Source organism: Ambystoma mexicanum, chromosome 2p (genome assembly GCF_040938575.1).
Source record: "Ambystoma mexicanum isolate Mex_15411 chromosome 2p, UKY_AmexF1_1, whole genome shotgun sequence".
NCBI classification, from domain to species: domain Eukaryota; kingdom Metazoa; phylum Chordata; class Amphibia; order Caudata; family Ambystomatidae; genus Ambystoma; species Ambystoma mexicanum.
The window spans coordinates 1,223,985,940-1,224,006,057 of record NC_090923.1 but is presented as its reverse complement, the minus strand read 5'-3'; the positions used below and the strand labels follow the sequence as shown (position 1 = coordinate 1,224,006,057).

The 20,118-nt window shown below is 49.7% G+C and overlaps 1 protein-coding gene across 1 annotated transcript in view; it reads right to left on the bottom strand.

Annotated features, from left to right (window-relative positions):
• UBA1 (ubiquitin like modifier activating enzyme 1) overlaps nucleotides 1-20,118 on the bottom strand; it is a gene marked incomplete in the record, with an annotated part of 790,705 nt that overhangs the window by 260,504 nt on the left and 510,083 nt on the right. Inside the window, 3 exon segments of the mRNA XM_069645505.1 lie at nucleotides 16,209-16,405; nucleotides 16,665-16,830; nucleotides 16,938-17,093. Coding sequence (XP_069501606.1) covers nucleotides 16,209-16,405; nucleotides 16,665-16,830; nucleotides 16,938-17,093 — 519 coding nt within the window.

Here is a 20,118-nt window from a genome sequence, read left to right as displayed (position 1 = left end):
GCCTGAGCCCCAACAGAGTGCAGGACCCCAGAAGCAAGGAAAGTCCATCTCGACAGCCAGCAACTGCGGTGTTGCTATTTGCAGTAGATGTGAGGAGCTGAACACTAAACAGCCATTGATTTGAAGATTGCTGGTTGCGAGCGGTGACCGTCCCATTGCAGGAGTCCCCAGAATTCCTCCCTCTTGTCCCCACGACTGAGGCCCAGGAACAGAGATTTGCAGAGCTGCACAGGAACAGACGTCATCCGCTACACTTTCTTCAATACAAAGGTACTGTAAAGTATGAGAGAGCTTACCTCTCACTGTATAGTTGCTTGCATCTTCTACTACTCACAAGTAGAATCAGCTTGTGGCCCTACATTTGATTCTTTTTCTTTTCTTCAAAGACTTCTAAAACACTGCAAAGCAATTTCCATTTACCTACCAAAAGTGCTTCAGCCTATACAAGACTTTTGCCCATTGACTTTGGCTTAGCCTGTTGAACTGAATGACTCTTCTTGGGGGATCCAAAAGTATTTGCCTCCTTAAGAATATTTGTATAGCGCCTTACTCCAAGGCGCTTTACAGTTTAACAAGAATACACAAAACATAGAACAGTAGAAGCAAACACTATACATTTATTAGACCAAAAAACAGTAGGTAGAACAATACTGTAAGGAGGAGAAGGGGAGGGGGAAGGAAGGGTGAGGGAGAGAGATTAGGGAGTAAATTACATAGTAGGAAGAGAGCATAGGGAGGAAGGGGGAGAGTGGATAGAGCTGAAATGGGGGTAACAGAGGGAGAAAGATAGAAAGGGAGAGAGAGAATAGGGTATCGGGGGGGATGAAGGAGTGATTTCAAGGAGGAACGGAATGAAGAATAGGTGGGGATGGAGCGGATGGAAAGAGGCAGGGAGTTCCAGTGTAAAGGGGCAAGGAGCTGAAAGGAGCAGAAATGAGAAGAGGCACAAGGGGAGGGGGAACAGAAAGTAAGAAGAGATCAGAGAGCGAAGGGAGCGTGGAATGAGAGGAGAGATATGGAGGGGCAAGGTCATGGAAAGATTTAAAGACAAGACAAAGGAAGTGAAATTTAAGTTGGGAGTGGAAAGGAAGCCAGCCTAGGTTGAAAAGCGACTAAGATGGAGTCAAGGGGAGAGAGAAGGCAAAGGGTGCGGATAGCAGAATGGAGATGGATTTGAGGGGGGCATGGTGGGGGGCAGGGAGACCAAGGAAGAGGGAAGAACAATAGAAGAGGCGAGAGAAGATGAGGGAGGAGATTAAAAGTTTGGTAGCATGAAAGATGAGAGGAACAGACTTTACGGATGTTAAAGAGGTGGTAGCGACATGCACGAGAAGGGATATATGATGGGAAAAAAAGGGAAGGATCTAGGTAAATGCCTAGGTTGCGAGCATAGGCGGAAATGGGAAGGTTAGAAGGGGGAAAATGAATGGAAGGAGGGGGTGTGGGGGGAGGAAGTGTGTTTGAGGGAAAGAGTAATACTTCAGTTTTATCAGTGTTAAGAGAAAGATAGTGAGATGACAGGACATCCAGTTTTTAATGGCGGTAAGACAGGAAGAGAGCTTTAGATGTAGATCAGGGGTAAAGGAAGAGAAGGAGAGATATAGCTGGGTGTCATCAGCGCAGAAATGGTGAGAGATCCCAAAGGAAGAGATGATAGGGGCAAGGAGTGAAGTGTAAAGAGAATAGGAAGGGACCCAGGACAAAGCCTTGGGGAACACCATGGTCCAAAGGGAAGGTAGGGGAGGACCGACCACCCCAAGGGACAGCAAAGGAACGTTGGGAGAGGTAAGAGGAGAGCCAGTTAATGACTGAAGCCAAAGGAGGAAAGAGTATTGATGAGTAAAGGATGATCGACAGTATCGAAGGCAGCAGAGAGGTCAAGTGGAATGAGAATGGAGGATTGCTTAGAGTAGCGAGCGGTGAGGAGGTTGTTAAGGACATAGGTGAGAGCGGTCTCAGTGGAGTGTTTAGGGTGGAAGCCAGATTGAGAAGGGGGAAGGAGAGAGAGGTTAGTGACCAAGGTCGAGAGCCGAGAGTAGGCTTTTTGTTGTGGTCTTTTTTTGTTCTAATAACCTTTTACCAACTTCTAAGAGTATTCTAAATGCTAAGAGTAAGATATTACTGTCCTCAGCACCCTAGCTATTGAAGTCAGCTCTGGGTGTAGGTTGCCTCTGTGGGCCACCCCAAAAGGGTCTTTACTGATTTAGAAACTAAGAGTGTACAGTATTGAAGTGTATGTGTGTTACTTTTATATTGCTCCCTTCTGAAGAAGGCTTATTCTGACTGATAAATTAATAATTGTTTATTCAAGAAACCTTGGGTGTAAGAGTTGAACAAGTTACTTTCTTACCTGGTAACGTTCTTTCGATGGGATGGTCCGACGACGTATTCCATATCTATGACAGGTAATGTCCACAGCTGTGCTGCTTCGGAAAAACTTTGGCGTCTGCGTCCTGCGTCGATGACGTCGATGCGCCGTCCCCGAGGACCTCCTCCGACAGCAGACGTCACCCGATGTGATAAGTAGGACGCACAACGCCCATAGCCTCAGTTATAGTTTTTTCCCAGAACGTGTGCCACCAGTTTTCTGCCAGTCAGACACACAAGGCCTTGCGGAACGCAAGCTGCAATCGCAGAAGAAATTCTACAGCGGGGAAGGCAGGGCGGGAGCGATATGGAATACGTCGGACCATCCCATCGAAAGAACGTTACCAGATAAGAAAGTAACTTGTTCGAGGGGATTGGGTCCTCCGACGTATTCCATATCTATGACAGACTCCCAAAGCAGTACCAAGCAAGGAGGTGGGAAAGAATTTAGAATACAAATTTAGCATGCCCAATTAAATTGCGGAATAGAGAATTGTCTTGCCAAAGGCCAGCTCTTGCCCTCTGATGGAATCAAGGGAATAGTGACGTACAGAAGTATGTACTGAAGCCCAGGTGGCTGCATCACAGATGTGACGAATAGGAACTTCCCTCTGCAGGGCAGTAGACGCAGCCACTCCTCTGGTAGAATGGGCCCGCAAGCCAGCCGGAGGGTCCTTACCCGCCAAGCGGTATCACTCGGAGATAGCTAAAATAATCCAACGAGACAGTTTGTTTCGTCACAGCTTGCCCAAACGCTTTCTAGCGTAACCAATGAAAAGTTGATCGTCCACTCTGACCCGGGACATGCGCGAGATATAAAAGCTCAACGCTCTCCTAGGATCAAGCCTATGGAGCCTCTCCTCTTCCTTACCAGGATGTGGAGGAGAATAGAACGCCGGAAGAACAACCTTCTGGCTCAAATGAAATTCCGAAACCACGTTCGGAAGAAAAGAAGGACAAACTCTAAGGACAACCCTGTCCTTGTGAAACACAGTGAAGGGTGGCTTAACTGAAAGTGCCTGTAACTCACTCACTCTGCGAGCGGAAGTAACCGCAACTAAAAACAGTTTTCAGAGTTAACAGCAAGAATGTAAAGGCTCAAACGGAGCACCCATAAGAAACTTAAGAACAAGGTTCAAATCCCAACCTGGCACCAGAAAAGGTGACAGAGGGAACACATTAGTGAGCCCTTTCAAAAACTGCGAAATTAAAAGAATTTTAAAATAGGAACACTCTTCAGACGAGCGCTTAAATATGGACAGCGCCGCCAGGTAACCTTTAATGGTCCCCACTTGCAAGCCCCTGTGGGCCAAAGAAAGTAAAAAGACAGAACCATGGGAATGTCACATTCAAAAGGATCCACATTCTGAACTCTGCACCAGTTGCAAAACTTTCTCCAACGGCAACGGTACAGAGACTTAGTTGCCGGCCGCCTGGCCAAGAGCAACACCTCCATCACATCTTCAGGGAGGTCCCAATCCTTATACCTCAACCTTTCAGAAGCCAAGAGTGAAGATTGAGGGATCTGACCTCTGGATGGAGAACCTGACCCCCCCCCCCTCCTGTGAGAGCTGATCGTCTCAGTAGGGAAGACGACGTGGAGGGCAGATGGACAAGTCTAGAAGGTCCGGGTACCACGTCCTCCGGGCCCATGCCGGAGCAATGAGGAACATCCGGGAACCGAACTTCCGTAACCTCAGCAGCACTTGCGGGATGACGAGAACTGGAGGAAACACGTACAGTAGTGGGAACGACCACTCCACCACAAACGCGTCTCCTAAGGCTCCTTTTGGAGGGAATTGCCACAAGCAAAACCTTTCGCACTTCTGGTTGACGCTGGAGGCGAAGAGATCCACTTGAGGGGTCCCCCAAAGGGCGAAGATCTCCAGGAGAATCTCCTGAGCCAGCTCCCACTCGTGAGAGATCGTGCTCTGCCTGCTCAGAGCGTCCGCCGTCTCGTTGTCGTCTCCGGCCAGATGAACTGCCGAGATCGAAACTTCCTGCTGGATGGCCCATGAACCGCTGAGATCGAAACTTCCTGCTGGATGGCCCAGAACTCGAGCTGCATCGCTTCCCTGCACAGCGGAAGTGACCCTGCGCCCCCCCCTTTTTGTTGAGGTAGTGCATGGCCACCGTGTTGTCCGTCAGAATCAGGACACTCTTTCCGCGCACAGTCGGCAGAAAAGCCTTCAGGGCTAGCCTGACGGCCCGCAGCTCCAACAGATTGATATGGAGTCTGGACTCCGACTGAGACCAACGACCGCCGACTGTCAACTTGTTGGCATGAGCTCCCCATCCCGCGAGGGATGCGTCCGTCACGATCGTCCCCTCCGGCCAGGGCAGCCAAAATGGGGCCCCCTTCTTCAGATTGCCCTCGACGGCCCAAAACAGAAGGTCCCGGGCTACCGAGGGCAACACCTGAACAGGGTCCGACAGCCTGTTGGAGGACTGAGACCACTGGAGCTTGAGTGCCCACTGCAAAGATCTCATCCGCAGACGAGCCTCTGGCACCAGAAGAATGCAGGATGCCATGAGGCCGAGCAGTCTCAAGAACTCTGACGCTGGGAGATTCTGGGCAAACTGAAACTTGTGCACCATCTGCTGAATGTGAAGAGCCCTCACCAGAGGAGGAAAACACTGCCCCAGGGACGTGTCGAGCACTGCTCCGATGTACTGGAGCCGCTGCGTTGGTGTCAAATGGGACTTCTTCAAATTGAGGGAGAAGCCCAGCCTGTGAAGGGAGTGGCAGGTGACGGACAGATGTTCCAGGACTTGCTCGGGAGAGCTCCCCCTGATCAACCAATCATCCAGGTAGGGGTAGACGTGAATCCCCCTTTCCTGAGATGCGCTGCCACCACCACCATGAGCTTGCTGAAAACCCTCGGGGCGGAGGTCAATCCGAACGGCAGGACCCGAAACTGAAAGTGCGAGTCGCCAACCGCGAACCTCAGGTACTTCTTGTGCTTGGGATGCATCGGAACTTGGAAGTAAGCATCCTTGAGGTCGAGAGACACCAACCAGTCCTGAAGTAGAAGGGCCTGGAGGACTTGAGAAAGTCACCATCTTGAACTTGTCCTTCCTGAGGAGTTCGTTCAAACCGCGCAAGTCCATGATGGGTCTCAATCCCCCGTCTTTCTTTGAAATCAAAAAATAAGGTGAATACCATCCCTTGTTCCTCTCCGCTACAGGCACCAGTTCTATGGCGCCTTTCTCCAGCAGGGCTTGAATTTCCTGCGCAAGGAGCGGATCTGGACTCTTCAAAGAGGTTCCCTGGTGGATTGTCGTGAGGCCTCTGCCGAAAAGGAAGACGGTAGCCGTGGGTTATGATCTCCAGAACCCACACATCAGAAGTAATGGCTTGCCACTCTACAAGATGCTGCGCCAGCATTCCCCCAACCGGCGAACCATGGGACCTGGCCTCATGACTGAGTGGTAGCGGCTGCGGCGTTGCCTGAAGGCAAAGAGGCAACTGCCCGAGCGGCCTTTGCACCTCTAGTACCTGTTTCCACCTCTGGCACTCTTATGATGGCCTCTGACTGCGAGCTCCTCTCTCTTTACTGAAGGACGAGTAATAGCGAAAGGAACCTCCCCTCCATTGCTGTCCCCTAGGACGAAAAGGCAGAGGTGGGCGAACTGCAGCGCACAACGATTTCGCTGAAGCTTTGGAGGTCTGCAACCTCTCAAGGCTCTCGTCAGCCTTGCTGCCAAAAAGGTGTTCACCATCAAAAGGCATGTTGAGGAGCCGGGACTGCACATCAGGAGCGACCCCAGACTTCTGCAACCACGCAAACCTGCGCATTACGGTGCTCGCCGCCATGGACCGGCTGACACAATCCGCCAAGTCCAAACCCGACTGAACGGCCTCACACATAGCATCCTTGCCATCCTGAACCATAGCAAGGAAACCATCCCGTTCGTCCCCTTCGGGACTATGATTAGCCGCTAATGCAACACAGTTCCACAGAGTGTGTGTGAAACGAGACAAGGCACATATGGAGTTGGCCGCCTGATGCGCCATACCCCCCAAGAAAACAACTTCTTCGCCCAGCCGTCAAAACTTTTGTCGTCCCTATCCGGAGGGATGGTAGGATACGACGCCTGCTTTGCCGGGGCCGTAGCCGCCTGCACCACCAAACTCTCCGGGGTGGGGTGCCTAGACAAGTAGCAGGGGTCGCTACTGGCTGGACGGTATTTTCGTGACAAAGACTTGCCCACTGCCGGAAGACTCTCCGGAGCAGTCCAAGCCGCCGCCGCCCTTCTCTGCAAAGCCATATGAAAAGGCAAGACCGGGTCAGAGGGAGGACCGAGATCAAGGATGTCCGTGAGATCATCCTGAACGAACTCCCCCGGGGGAGCTGACCAACCCAAGTACTCGGTAACCCGAGACATAAGGTGCCGATATGACGAATCGGAATGAGTGCCAGGCTCCGGCCGACAAAACTCCACCTCCGGAGAGGTGTCCAGACCACTGGCATCATGCAGCGACTGCCTCAGGTCATCAAACTACTGGCTATGGCCCAAGAAGGTCATCTGGAACCGTAACCAGAACCAGGCCGCCATCAGAGCCTTCATCACCCTCTGAAATTTACTCCAGGCGGGGAGAGGAAGACCTCTGCGGACCAAAGCAGTGCCGGACCTTAGCCATAGCCTTTCTAGGGGCAAACCCCGTGCCACGGGGCCCCTCCGACACCACCGCCTCGAAAGGCGTTGAGGGCACCAAACGAGTCGGCGCCGACAGAAAAGGCGTCGAGGGCGCCGAACGAGTCGGCGCCGGCAGAAAAGGCGTCGATGTCGAGCGAATCGACGTCAGCTGCAACGCCCTCAGCATCTGCAGCGTCGACACAGTCCTCGAAGCCTGAGCGTGTCTCTCGACAACCTGGTCGCCGACGACCCCCTCGGATGCAGAGCCTCGAGAGAAATCATCGACGACCTCGGCGCCACAGGCGTCGACGTCTTCTTCGAAGACGGCACAGGATCACGCGGTCTCGAGCGCGCCGAGGACCGGGACCTGGAACGGGCATGGCGAGAACGGCTACCCTTGTCCGAGCGGGACCTCTCCCGCGAGCTGTGCCGACCACCCGAGCCCGAAGGCGTACGGGCGGTGTCTCTCAACCAGTGCCGACCGACCCCACTCGGAGGCGCAGACGGACCCGTGCCCTGCGATTCCAGAATTGCTAGCATCTGCTTCCTGAAGGAAGCCCATTCCTCTGGTGTCGCTTGCATGGAGGGATAAGCGACCCGCCGACGGGCGGAGTCCTCGGAAGAGGACGGGGAAGGCGACCTATGCCGGCTCTTCCTGGAATGCCTAGAAGAGGCGGAGGAGTGGCGAGACCACCTCCTGGAAGGAGACCCACCGGACTTCCGACGACGCGGAGAGTCACCCCTCGAGTCATCGGTCGAAAGCCCAGCAGACCTCGACTTCCGGGGCTTAGACACCCTGCCTACCGACAGCTTCTTCTTGTGTTCCCGCAAGGCCTTTGCAGTGAGCGACTGGCAGTCGACAGTCGTCTGTATCGTGGGCCTCCCCGAGGTACCAGAGGCAGGCGTTGTGCGAATCCATGACCGACATCTTGGACCCACTGTCCCTGAAGCCCGGACGCAGGGTCGAAGATGAGAAAGACATTGCCACGAACAGGTTCAACGAACCGAGAATAGAAAACAGCAAACTCCAACGAGTCGAGGTGTACCGAGATTCACGAAGCGAACACGTTCGCAGAAAAAACAGAACTGAGGCTATGGGCGTCGTGCGTCCTACTTATCACATCGGGTGACGCCGGCCGTCGGAGGAGGTCCTCGGGGACGGCGCATCGACGCAGACGCCAAAGATTTTCCGAAGCAGCACAGCTGTGGACATTACCTGTCATAGATATGGAATACGTCGGAGGACCCAATCCCCTCAAATACTTGTAACCGTAAATCTCTGCGTAACTCCACTACAGCTCACGTTGTCCCCTCGAGATAAGCCTGGCTGCTCAACACGCTACCAAAACTGTGTAGTACAAGCTTATACCAAAGGTTGGGTTTCCTACACCTGTAGTCAGAGTTGTTTGTAGTGTTCCCAGAGGGTACTGCATACAAATTTTGCCCAACACTGACCGAAAGCAAAATCTCCATTACGTCATCCGGGAGGGCAGATGGACATGTCCAGAAGGTCCGGGTACCAAGTCCTCCTGGCCCAATCGGTGGTAATTAGGATCATGGATCTCAACCTCCCGATTCCCAGTCCACTACGAACGCCTCCCCCTAGAGCTCCTCTTGGAGGAAATTCCCTTTAGTACCGTTCGCACTTCCTGTTGACACTGGTTGCGAACAGATCCACTTGAGGGGTTCCCTAAATGGTGAAGATCTCTTGAAGGAATTCCGGAGCTAGTTCCCACTCGAGACTGCTCTGCCTGCTCAGAGCGTCCGCCGCTGTGTTCTGCTCTCCGGCTAGGTGAACTGCCGACAGATTCCTTCTTGCATTGCCCAGAACCAGAGCGGCATTGCCTCTCTGCACAGTGGGAGTGACCCTACACCTCCGCTTGTTGAGGTAGTACATGGCCACTGTGTTGTCAGTCTTTATCAGGGCATTCTTTCCCCGTACAGAGGCAGAAAGGCCTTCAGCGCTAGTCTGATTGCCCTTAATTCCAAAAGGTTGATGTGTAGTTTGGACTCAGATGGAGACCAACGACCGCTGATTGTCAGATTGTTGGTGCGGGCTTCCCACCCCGTGAGGGAGGCGTCCTTCACTACGGTCATCTCCGGCCATGGTTGGCAAAAAGATTCTCCCTTGAGGATATTTTCCTTGCAAGCCCACCATAGAAGATCTTGAGCCACTCTGGCCAGAACTTGCAAAAGATCTGACATATCACCTGAACTTTGGTACCATCGAGTCCTGCGGGCCCATTATAGGGATCTCATTCGCAATCTCGCCTCTGGCAACAGAAAAATGCAGGATGCCATGAGACTGAGCAACCTCAGAAAATCAAAGGCCAGCAGAGGATGGGCATTCTGGATCTTTGTGACCATCTGCAGAATGATGAGCTCTCACCTCCGGAGGCGAGGCTTTGCCCGAGGAAGTATCCAGGACTGCTCCGATGAATTGAAGTCTTTGGAATAGTATATTTGACTTCTTGTAATTGAGGGAGAAGCCCAGTCTGTGTAGGAAGTAGTAGGTCATGTTCAGATGTTCCTGGGCTTGTTCAGCTGAACGTGCCCTGATTAAACAATCGTCCAGGTAACAGACATGAATTCCACCTCTCCTGAGACTTGCTGCCACTACCGCCATCAGCATGGTGAAAACCCTCAGGGCGGAGGTCAACCCGAATGGCAGAGCTCGAAATGGATAGTGAGAATTGCCAATCGTGAACCTCTGGTACTTCCTGTGCTTGAGATGGATCGGCACATGAAAGTAAGCATCCTGAAGGTCCAATGATACCAAGGATCTGAGAAAGGGTTACCATCTTGAACTTGTCCTTCATGAGGAACGTGTTCATGTTTAAGTCCAAGATGAGTCTAAATCCTCCGCCCTTTTTTGGGATGAGAAAGTATGGGGAATACCAACCCCTGGTCCTCTCCACTACAGGTACATGTTATATTGCACCCTTCTCTAGCAGGGTTAAAATTTCCTGCAACAGGAGTGGATCTGGAATATTGGCAGAGTTGTATCCCGGTGGATGATCCAGAGGTCTTTTCTGAAAGGGAAGGCAGTAACCTTGGGCTACTGTTTATAGTGCCCAAGCATCTGAAGTAACGTCCTGCCATTCGTTCACATGCTGAGAGATCCTGCCTCCCACCGGGGTCTTGTGGGTCAAGACCTCAGAGTGGCTTTGCAGCGGCTTCAGAAGCAGCTGCTGGGACAGTAGCCACTGCTGGGGCTGATCTAGCACTTTTTCCTCTTCCACCATGAGGACATGTTCTTTGCTGTCCTTTTTGATTAGCCTCTCCCATCCCTCTCCTAAATGAGTAGAAAAGAAAGGGATGACCCCTCCTGGAAGATGAGCCCAAGTAGGAGTGTTGTTGAGGTTGCCTTATAGAAGCGCTAAGAGACTTAGCTGTCGCTTTTGAGGTCTGCAGCTTTTCTAAACAACCCCACGCCGTCAAATGTAGCCTGGGCTGCACGTCCGGTGCAAAGCCAGACTTCCTCAGCCACGCAAATCTGTGTAGCACTGTGCTAGATGCCGTGGACCCACTGAGGCTGTCAGCAGTGTCCAGTCTTGATGGCATTTGCCCATAGCCTCTTTTCCAGATTCACAATTGCAAGAAAACTTTCTTGCTCCTCAACATCAGGAATATGTTCAGCCGCCGCTGTCATACAATCCCCACAGGGTGTATGTGAATCTTGCAAGGGTGCAAGTCACATTTGTCGTTTATAATGCCATGCTCCCGAAGACAAAATCTTGCGAGACCATCCATCAATCTTTTTGTCATCCCCATCTGGGGGAATTGTAGGGAATGCTGAATGCCTAGTGGAAGTGGCTGCCCGGACCACTAAACTTTCAGGTGATGGATGTTTTGTTAGGTATTCAGTGTTAGGGAGAATTCTCATAAATGTGCTAATTTTCTTCACCTTTGAGACCCCCAGCAACTTTGCTAGATTTCGAGGACTTGATTTTTCTTACCTGGAAAGAGTGAGCTTTTTGGAACACTCATGTATTTTGATGTGTGTTTTACATAAATTCTCAGATTATGGAGTTTTAGATAACTCCATAGGCATCATCTTTTCATGTGTGTTACACAGCACCCTCAGTGCAGTGACACAGGGATGTCTTTTAGACTAGAAATACCTTCTCTGGGATCAACTACTGTTTCTCAGAGAATGTAAACTGAAATTGACTTTACTAGTCTTTTCCAAATTCATAGACCCAGCACACACCATCTTACAATGGGGTGCTGTGTCTAAACACTCCTGTAGCAGTCAAATGGCTACCCTTTCCTAATGAAAAGGCTGTGGCAGTGGTTTTAAAGAAGACTACCATGATTTTTCCCGACCACGAACACCGGTAGCTAAAAATCACAGGAGCCATGTTTTTCAAGATGGCGCCTTAAGCCCCTTTGTTTAAACAGGTCCCAGTCTTCTTTTTTCGCCATTTCGTTTTAGCAAGGTCCTTCTAGAGTTTGTTTCTGCACGCCAAACCAGGTTTGGTCCTTTTGTTCATGTGCCTTTGGCGGGCTTCAGGACTGAAGTCCACCCTTGGCGTCTGAGTGTCTAGGGTGGGCAGGAAGTGAGGGAGATGCCCGAAACTGTGCTTAGTCTCCTGGGAGACCCAAATGCACTCTGGCGTGATTGGCTGTCTGACTGACTGGCAAGGACAGCCACCCTTCTGGGTGAGTGACAGCTAGGCTGGAATGAAAGGGAAAAAAGTGTTTAAAAAGGCGAGTATCGTGGACTGAAAGGCAGAGTCGACCACTGGAACAAAAGAACCGAAGACAAGCTGGAAGAGGACGGCTGCTGCAACTCCTGGACCATTGGTTTGCCCGGTGAAGCCCTGCTGCAGGTCCGAATTGGCAAACTCCATACAACAGAAGTTCCTTCAAGGACGGCTTCTTCCTTTGGTCCCACCAACTCAATCAAGTCGTGAGACACCTGGATACCATTCTCAAGGCTGGTTAGGATTAACCAGGGAGAGGAACACCAGCTTGTATTCTTGAATCTACAGCTACTGGAACTGAAGTGACTCCATTGTTTGCTTTCTTCAACGATCCCGTGCAGGAGTCCCACCAACGTCCCCCCTCTTGTCCCCATGACTGAGGCTCAGGAATAGCGAGATCTGCAGGAACAACAACTTCAGCATCATTTGTTTCTTCATATAAAGTTAATGTGCCAACCCGATTGAGAGAACACCACTCTAGGCCTGCAAGTTGGGAAAGTTTCATCGCTAATCAGCTTGTGACCTGACAACAAATGATCCTTTTTCACCTAAACTACTTCTGAGAACGTTTGCAAAGACTTTACCGTTTGCTAGCAGAACTGCTCTTTCCTATCCAGAACACTCACCCATTGACTTGGCCTGGCCTTTTGACTTGAATTGAACTCTTCTGGTGACCTGAAACTATTTGCACTGCCTAGAAAGTATATGTAATCTATTCTACTTACTTTTGTCCTTTTTGCTCACTGCTAAGTAACTAAACTGCCATTTTGCTCCTATTTCATGGGAGCTCAAACTGTCTTAAAAGCTTAGTTTTGTATTGAAGTGTATTGGTATATATTAAGTTTCCTTCTGGTAGTGAAATGTTTTCTAAATGATTGTGTCATACATTACTAAGTGTTTTTATAAGAAACCTTGAGTACAAGTGTCTACTTGAACCACTGTGATTGGAAGTCCTCTGTGCAACTACAGATAAGTCTGGCTGCTCAGCTCGCTACCAACAAATTGTGTGGTACAGACTTATACCAAAGGTTGGTCTTGCTTACACCTGCAGTCCCAATTGTGTGTGGTGGCCCCAGAGGGTACTGCATGCAATTCTGCCTAACATTCAGGATCACAATAGGGCCTATATTTGCTCGTGAATTTTCCATTTACCGCAGGTCTTGATTCAGTGGCTTCCCATGCAGCCATCACCCTCTTTTGCAGAGCTATGTGAAAGGGAAGGACATGATCCTTTTGAGGACCTTCAGAGAGAATATCCGTCATGTCATACTGCTGGTAAATAGGGGAACTTCTGTTACACCCCATGAATTCTGTCACTTTATTGATAAGTCTTCGATATCCTGAGGCTGCATGATCAGCAGGGTCAGGTCTTTCAAAATCCAGAGATGAGTCCAGACCACTTGCTGTCTGATGACACTCATACAGGTCAGCTATCTTAGAGTGAGGGTCAACCAACTCCTCAGGAACATCTTTTGTCCCAAATCCAACACCAGAAGGAGAGAGGTCCTCTTCAGAGAATTGCTCCTCAAAAATGGAAGACAGATTTGAAAAGATCCTGTCTAGACTCAGGTTACCTTTTACTTGGTGATTCAAATGGGCATAGAACTTGGCTTCGACAAAAGTCGATTTAGGTGCTGGAATTAGCGTCGGCTTCTACACAGTCTAAGGAGCCCTCGACCCCAAAGGATCCTTTGACACTGTCAAAGGAGCCCCTGATGAAATAGTCATTTCGTGAACTGTTGATACTTTGATATCGAGTAGGTCTTCGACAGAGGCGTCGAGGAAACCTTCGACACTGCCTTTAATGGCGGTTGGGCACTTGGTGCCATTTTGTCGGGTTGTTCCTCCGGGTTATGCACCGGTAGGTGTGATTTACTTTGAGGTATCGGCAAGTTTTCCCTCGATGACACCCTCACCGATTTTTCATCGGATTTTGACCGTTTGGTCTTTGGCCTCCCTCTGTCACTTTTAGAATGAGCTGGGGCATGGTCCTCACAAGATTTCTTCGAGGGGGGTCTGGGCCGCATTCTTAAAAATCGAGGCTCTAAAAACCTCCCACTTTAAGGGAATCATGCTTTGAAGGGCAGGTGATAACCCCTGTATCGGACGAAGAAGAGGGAGATCAGTGATGCCTTTCTTCGATTTTTTTGAAGACTACTTCCTAGACCGACTCCTTAAACTAGATTTCTTCGACTTGTGTTGCAAACTTTCACTGAAGATGGCCAAGTCTTTCTTTTTTCTCAAAGACGACTTTGAGGGTTCCTCTGCCACCGCCAATTTACCTCTTCGTTCCTTGGAAGCTTTGTTGGTCATTGCTTGTGTCATGATGCCTACCGCCCCTCCCCCACAAGCATCCGGACCAAGCCCATCATCCCCGGGAGCATGCATCTAGACATTTAGTAAAACCTCAGCAGCCCCGGCAAGGGTTATCTGGGTTCAGTCCTGGCGCCCTAGGCGCCAGGCTCATAGTAGGAATCAGTCCTGGCGCCTAAGGCGCCAGGCTCATAGTCATTACTTACCTCAGGCAGACCATGCTGCAAATGACTCCAATCCAACATGAAGCCTGAAAGGGACTATTTTTCTACAGGGACTATTTTTTACTCGGGTGTGGTTCTAGGGACTTCTTACCTGGGACTACTTTTGAGGCTATTTAAACCACGCCCGACCAGCAACACGCTTCGCGTTATTCTGCATCCAGCAGTGTTACGCACCGTGCCTGCAGCCTGCATCCAGTCTTCTGCCACGCCCGCCTCGAATCCGGAGCTCCTAAAACAAAGAGGAAAGAAAGGGACAAGGTTAGAAAACAAACTTATTTCTATTCCACACCTGATTCTGGATCCAACTTGTCTCCAGACCTGTAAAGAACATTTCTGCACGCGCTGCACCTCCAGCTGCAGCGCCGCGCCATACTCACCAGTCTTCACAGCATCCTTCGGGTCGGCGCTGCCTCCATCATTTCTTCGCCGAACTTCGGCACCTAGGAGACAAAAGAAAACCACAAGGTGAGCCGAGGGAACCAACAAATATAATTCTTACCACCATAGACTTACCCGATTTACCACCGAAGGCATCCTTTTTTGACTCTCCATATTTTCACGTGCCGCATCTGTAAAGAGAGACAAAAACAACATGTTTTCCTCGTGCAACATTTACCTGACAGCGCCGGGTAATACAGACTCTTACCTGAGCGCCACCAGCTGCCACAAGAGCATCTTTTCACAAGCCAGCTGCAAGACAAGAAAGGAAGGGGGGAACAAGAGTGAACATCGGACATATTGAACTCTATGAACTTAATACTTACTGGTCCTCACCAGGAACCTCAGTCAATACTCTCCGGAACTCTCCCGAGCCTTCAAACCTGTGAAGTAACTGGAATCGACGCACCCCTGCAAATCCACGCAGGATGGAGAGCTCATTTTTCAAGAATATAAGGTGAGATTGCTGTGAGGGCATTTCGGAGGTGATTAGTTGGGGAGGACTGTGGGGGTGCCATCACTTGAATCCACAAGTGGCTAAATCCATCTCTCCACTTACAGGAGAATATTTCTACGGGTTAAGCAGACAAGATTAGGAGGGCAGATCCAGTCAGTCATCGCTGCACTACGCATCACGTGGGTTGAGACCGCAGCTGTCCGGGTCCGACCGACGCCTCTGTGGGAGCCAGGTGAGCGTAACAACTTGACAGGAACCGCACTCAATCTGATGGTTGGGACCTAAGCACCAGAGGCAAACTCGATGGGGGTCAGTGATTGACATCTTCCCGCATTTCTGAAATTTTTTAAAGCCAGTCTTGGGTGTGGAGGGATAGACCTAGTTCGAAGAACTGAAGCGCTGTTTGTGACACGAAACGAAAGCCATCAGAAACACGGAACTGAAGCCAACGGGCGCAGCTCTGGCCCTTTATACTGCGGATGATGTTGGCGCTCAACGGCAGCCTCAGAGGGACATCAGCGACACAACCTCGAGCACAGCGCCCTCTGGTGGACATTTCTTTTTCCAAAGCAGCAAAGCTGAACATACGAATATATCTAAGATGAGTAATACGTGGGAGGACACAATCCACTCGAAAAGGGGTGTATTGGCCCCTTTTACTCACTAGAAATAGGCACATACTCCCAAAATATTAAAATGGGGAGCAAAATAAACCACCCAAAAAATGGGAACAGACAAGTAGAACCTTGTGCCTCTGATTTCACCAACGCAGCTCCATGGATGTGTTGGGACGATAAAGCACGTAGTACTACTAGAAAAAACTATTTTAACTGCTGGATCGGAAGTAGTAAACCTGTATCTATTAATAACTAGACCCAAATAGAACATTTGTACCCTTGTAAAATACTCCCATTAAGAATTACTCATTTTTACTCCCTGAAAAATTGTACTCCAACTTTAAAAATAGGGTGTAAAATACTCCCTCATCCAAATATTCTCTGGATCACTGAGCAATACACAGACAAATGGTATACCACAATTGAGTATACAAAAACGAACCTGTAGCGTGTGCTCAATTGCATTTGGAAAGTTCTTGAGCGTGCAGATAGGAATGGATTTCTCAGGCGGGTCTTGGCTTGAACTGTAGGATTCTGTCAGGAAGGGGATGACTACCTGCACATTGCCCTTGGTGCCTAGTGTGCCAGACTCTAGGAGTGGCTTTCGGTAATAGACGCAGCGCCGGTCCATGTACATCCCTGTAACAGAAACAAAGAAAAGTCATCAGCTACCATATTAACTCACACCTTGTTGTGAGATCCGATACCAAACACTAAACGAAAAGGTTGCAGACAATATGTCCAGCATGTGACTAGTGCTTGAGAGCAACAGTTTCACAGGAGATGTCAAAGCTGCATACAAGGACTATGCAAAGACTCATTTAAGGATTCCTGGACCTCAAGGTCTCTGCTAGATACAAATATTGATCTTTCTTCAACATACAGGAAGGGAACATACTGGCATCAACGTTGTCAAGTGCGTTTGTAACACCGTCAAGACTCTCAAAGAAATCATCATCGTACACCTTCTCGGTCTCTGGCCCAACACGGTTCTGGTGTCCAGTGATGTGTATGGAGGGATTCATCTGTTTAACAGCTGCTGCAGCAGTCTCAGACTTCATTTTCTGTGAAACATGTGATTTGAAAAAGATATAGCTGTAGGTTACAGCAAAACCAATAAAGCGCCAACAGTGCTATGATCTCATTTAGACAAGCATGCAGTCAAGCTCACCGTAACATCCCAGGGCCTGAAAAGAAACTGCCGGTTGAGGTTAGACTTCTCAATGGTATCCATGTCGGTCACTGTAATCTCACCCCCTTCAGCAGCAGCCAGACCAATCATGGCAAAGTTCTTCAGAAGCTCACAGCCAATGGCACCAGCACCAACCTGAGGGACAAGGAAAGGTACCCAGTCAAGCAAACAAGGATATCATTGAAGTACATAAGTACAACGGTGTTGGATATTTAAACAGGGCACATGTAGCATTTACTATGGTATAGAATAGTTTAGAATTAGTGCAGCTCAACTGCTGTGGGACTACACAAGACCCATCTCTTGGTATTAGGTAATCCACCCTTTAATATAGGCCTGTACTACACAAGTTGGTAGTGTGACTGAGCAGCCAGGGTTATTTTAAGAGGCGTAATGTCAGCTGTACAATGAAATCAGTAAATACAAGTATCCAATTAATCATTTACACACTTAAAGTTATATAAGACATGCATTACTCACCGCAATAGCAGGCAGCCTGGCGCAAGGTGAGGGAGCCCATCTCTGGGCACGTGTGTATTTTTTTTTCTCCAAACTATGCCCCAGGCCCCCGAAGCGTCCCTCTCCCACCCCGCACCCTCTTCCTGGTTGCTGCTCCCCTCCTGCCTCCCAACCCGCCCACCCCCGCTCTGATTGGGCCTTGAGCTCTTCATCACTGGTCCTCCCAGGGCAGCCCTCTGCCCGGCAGCCCCCTGCGGCTAAGGGCCCAAGGCCAAGGGCAGCTCAAACAGAGGCGGCTCCAGGAAGTGTCCGCAGGGGAAGCCAGTGGCCAGCCGTCAACCAGCAGCTACAAGGACCCATAAGGTAGGGTGGCTTGGGTTGGGGAGAGGTACAACTCTACCCCAGATATCTGACCACTAGGCAAAACCAATGTTGATCAATGTAATCACCGCCCATTGCCCCAAACTGCATCGATAGCAGGGCCTCTGCGCCCAAATTGCATTGTGTGATCTCCAAACTGCATTGCTAGGCCTCTCTCCCACTGTACAGGTGTCTCAAACTTAGCAGGGCCTCTATGCCCAAATTGCACTGTGTGATGTCCAGGCTACATTGATAGCAGGGCCTCTGTGCCCAAATATTATTGTGTGATCTCCAAACTACATTAATAGACCTCTCCCCAACTATACAGGTGTCTCAAATTTGATAAGCCTCTCTCCCACTACACAGGTATCTCAAATCTAGCTCACTCGCACATTTAGCAAACTCTCAAGTGAGACAGAAACCACCAGCGAATTCCGGTGGTGGGTCCCTCTGACTAGGGCCTCTCGCATCACAAGGCGAAAGCACAGGCTACGCCCGTCCAAGCCACCCTCCAACTAGCAGATACCCCTCCCAACCCACATAGCCTTGTCGCCACAGTGAACCACACTTAGGGAGACGGACAGTAAAGACAGCCACTCACCCAGATAACACCCAACCTAATAACCCTTACCACCCACCCTTCCCCTCCTAGGACAGAGACTGAACGAGTCGTCAACTCCGGCCGGAGTACCATCCGCAGACGGTGCCCAAACTAGTAGCAGACACCCCCTCACCAGCCAGTACACCACAAGACAACCAGACCAAAGCAGGACCAACTAGACATCACCAAACAAAGATTAAACTCCTCTCAATCCTACAATGCCGCGCAAACGACCAATTCAGAGTAAAAGACGAAGAGATGAAAGAACAAACACGCCAGAACAGCAACCTAGAACAACCATAGACTGGACCCCCACAGGCAGGAACACAAACTCAGAAGAGAAAAATGCCGCTACCTAACTCCATACCTTGCATCAGCTGGCCAACACGGCAATCCAACCCAACATCAGAAGCAGCAACATCAACCTAACACAAGCAAGTAGAAGGATGTCCAAAACAAACAGACGACCGACCCAATAACCCCCTACATCACCAAAGCAAGAGGAACTCCCAATCAACAACCACAACTCCTGAAAGACGAACCCGATGAAAACACAAACCCAAGACAAAACCTAGAAGGACTCTTCGAAGACGCTGACACCCCGAACCCCAGAGCCCAACAAGTGGCCGACCAAGAAGGAAACCTCAATACCGACCGGAAGACGACCTCGACAAAACCCAAACCAAACACCTCCAAACTTCACTGCAATCTAATAAACGCAAGATCCATGTCAAAACACTCAAAAGATCTTTGACCTACTCGACTACAACAGCATTGACATCCTGTTCATCACAGAAACATGGCTGGACGACAACTACAAAATCACGCTCCAAAGCTGCCTCCCGACCGACTTCAAATGCTTACAAATAAACAGAAAAAACAAAAAAGGAGGAGGCATCGCCATAGCATTCAAAGAACACGTGAAAAAAACTGACAAACCACTCAACATCCTCAACTGCGAAACCATGGTAATACACCTAACAGTGAGCCCAAAAACCAACATCACATTCATCCTGGTATACAGACCACCAACATATGATGCAACATTCGTCGATAACTTCATAGAAGCCATCACCAACTTCGCCATCAACCACAAACACCTAATCATCCTGGGAGACTTCAAAATCTGGTTTGAAGACAGCCACGCCAACTCCCAAAACTCACTAATTGACCGAGTCAGCACCATGAAACTACAACTAGTAAAAGGAGCAACGCAGTCGGCAGGACACACCCTAGATGCAATTTTTGCCAAAGAAAAACTCATCACCACAGCACCTCCGAGACAAATAGTATGGAGCAACCATCTCATCATCCCATTCGTGATCACTGTGCCCACCCAAGCCTACATCCAACATCCGAAACTCACAACCACCACCAAAAGAAACTGGAAACACGTCAAAGAAAGCAACCTATTTGAGCAACTGGAATTAACGAAACCCTCAACTACAGAATTGGAGCTAGCCGACCTAGACGAAAAAGCAGAGATATGGCACAAATGGATCGCAGTTACAATAGACAAGATCGCCCCAGAAAAACAGTTCACCCCAACAAAGAAAAGAGCAATGGCAAAATGGTTCACCCCACTATTAAACGACAAGAAAAAGGAAAACAGAAAGATGGAACTGGAATGGAGGAAAGAATACAACCCAGGGAAAAAAACACTGTACCAGAAACAAATCTGTGCATACAAGAAGGAAATTCAAAAGGCAAAGAAAAGATATTACGATGACAGAATCAACA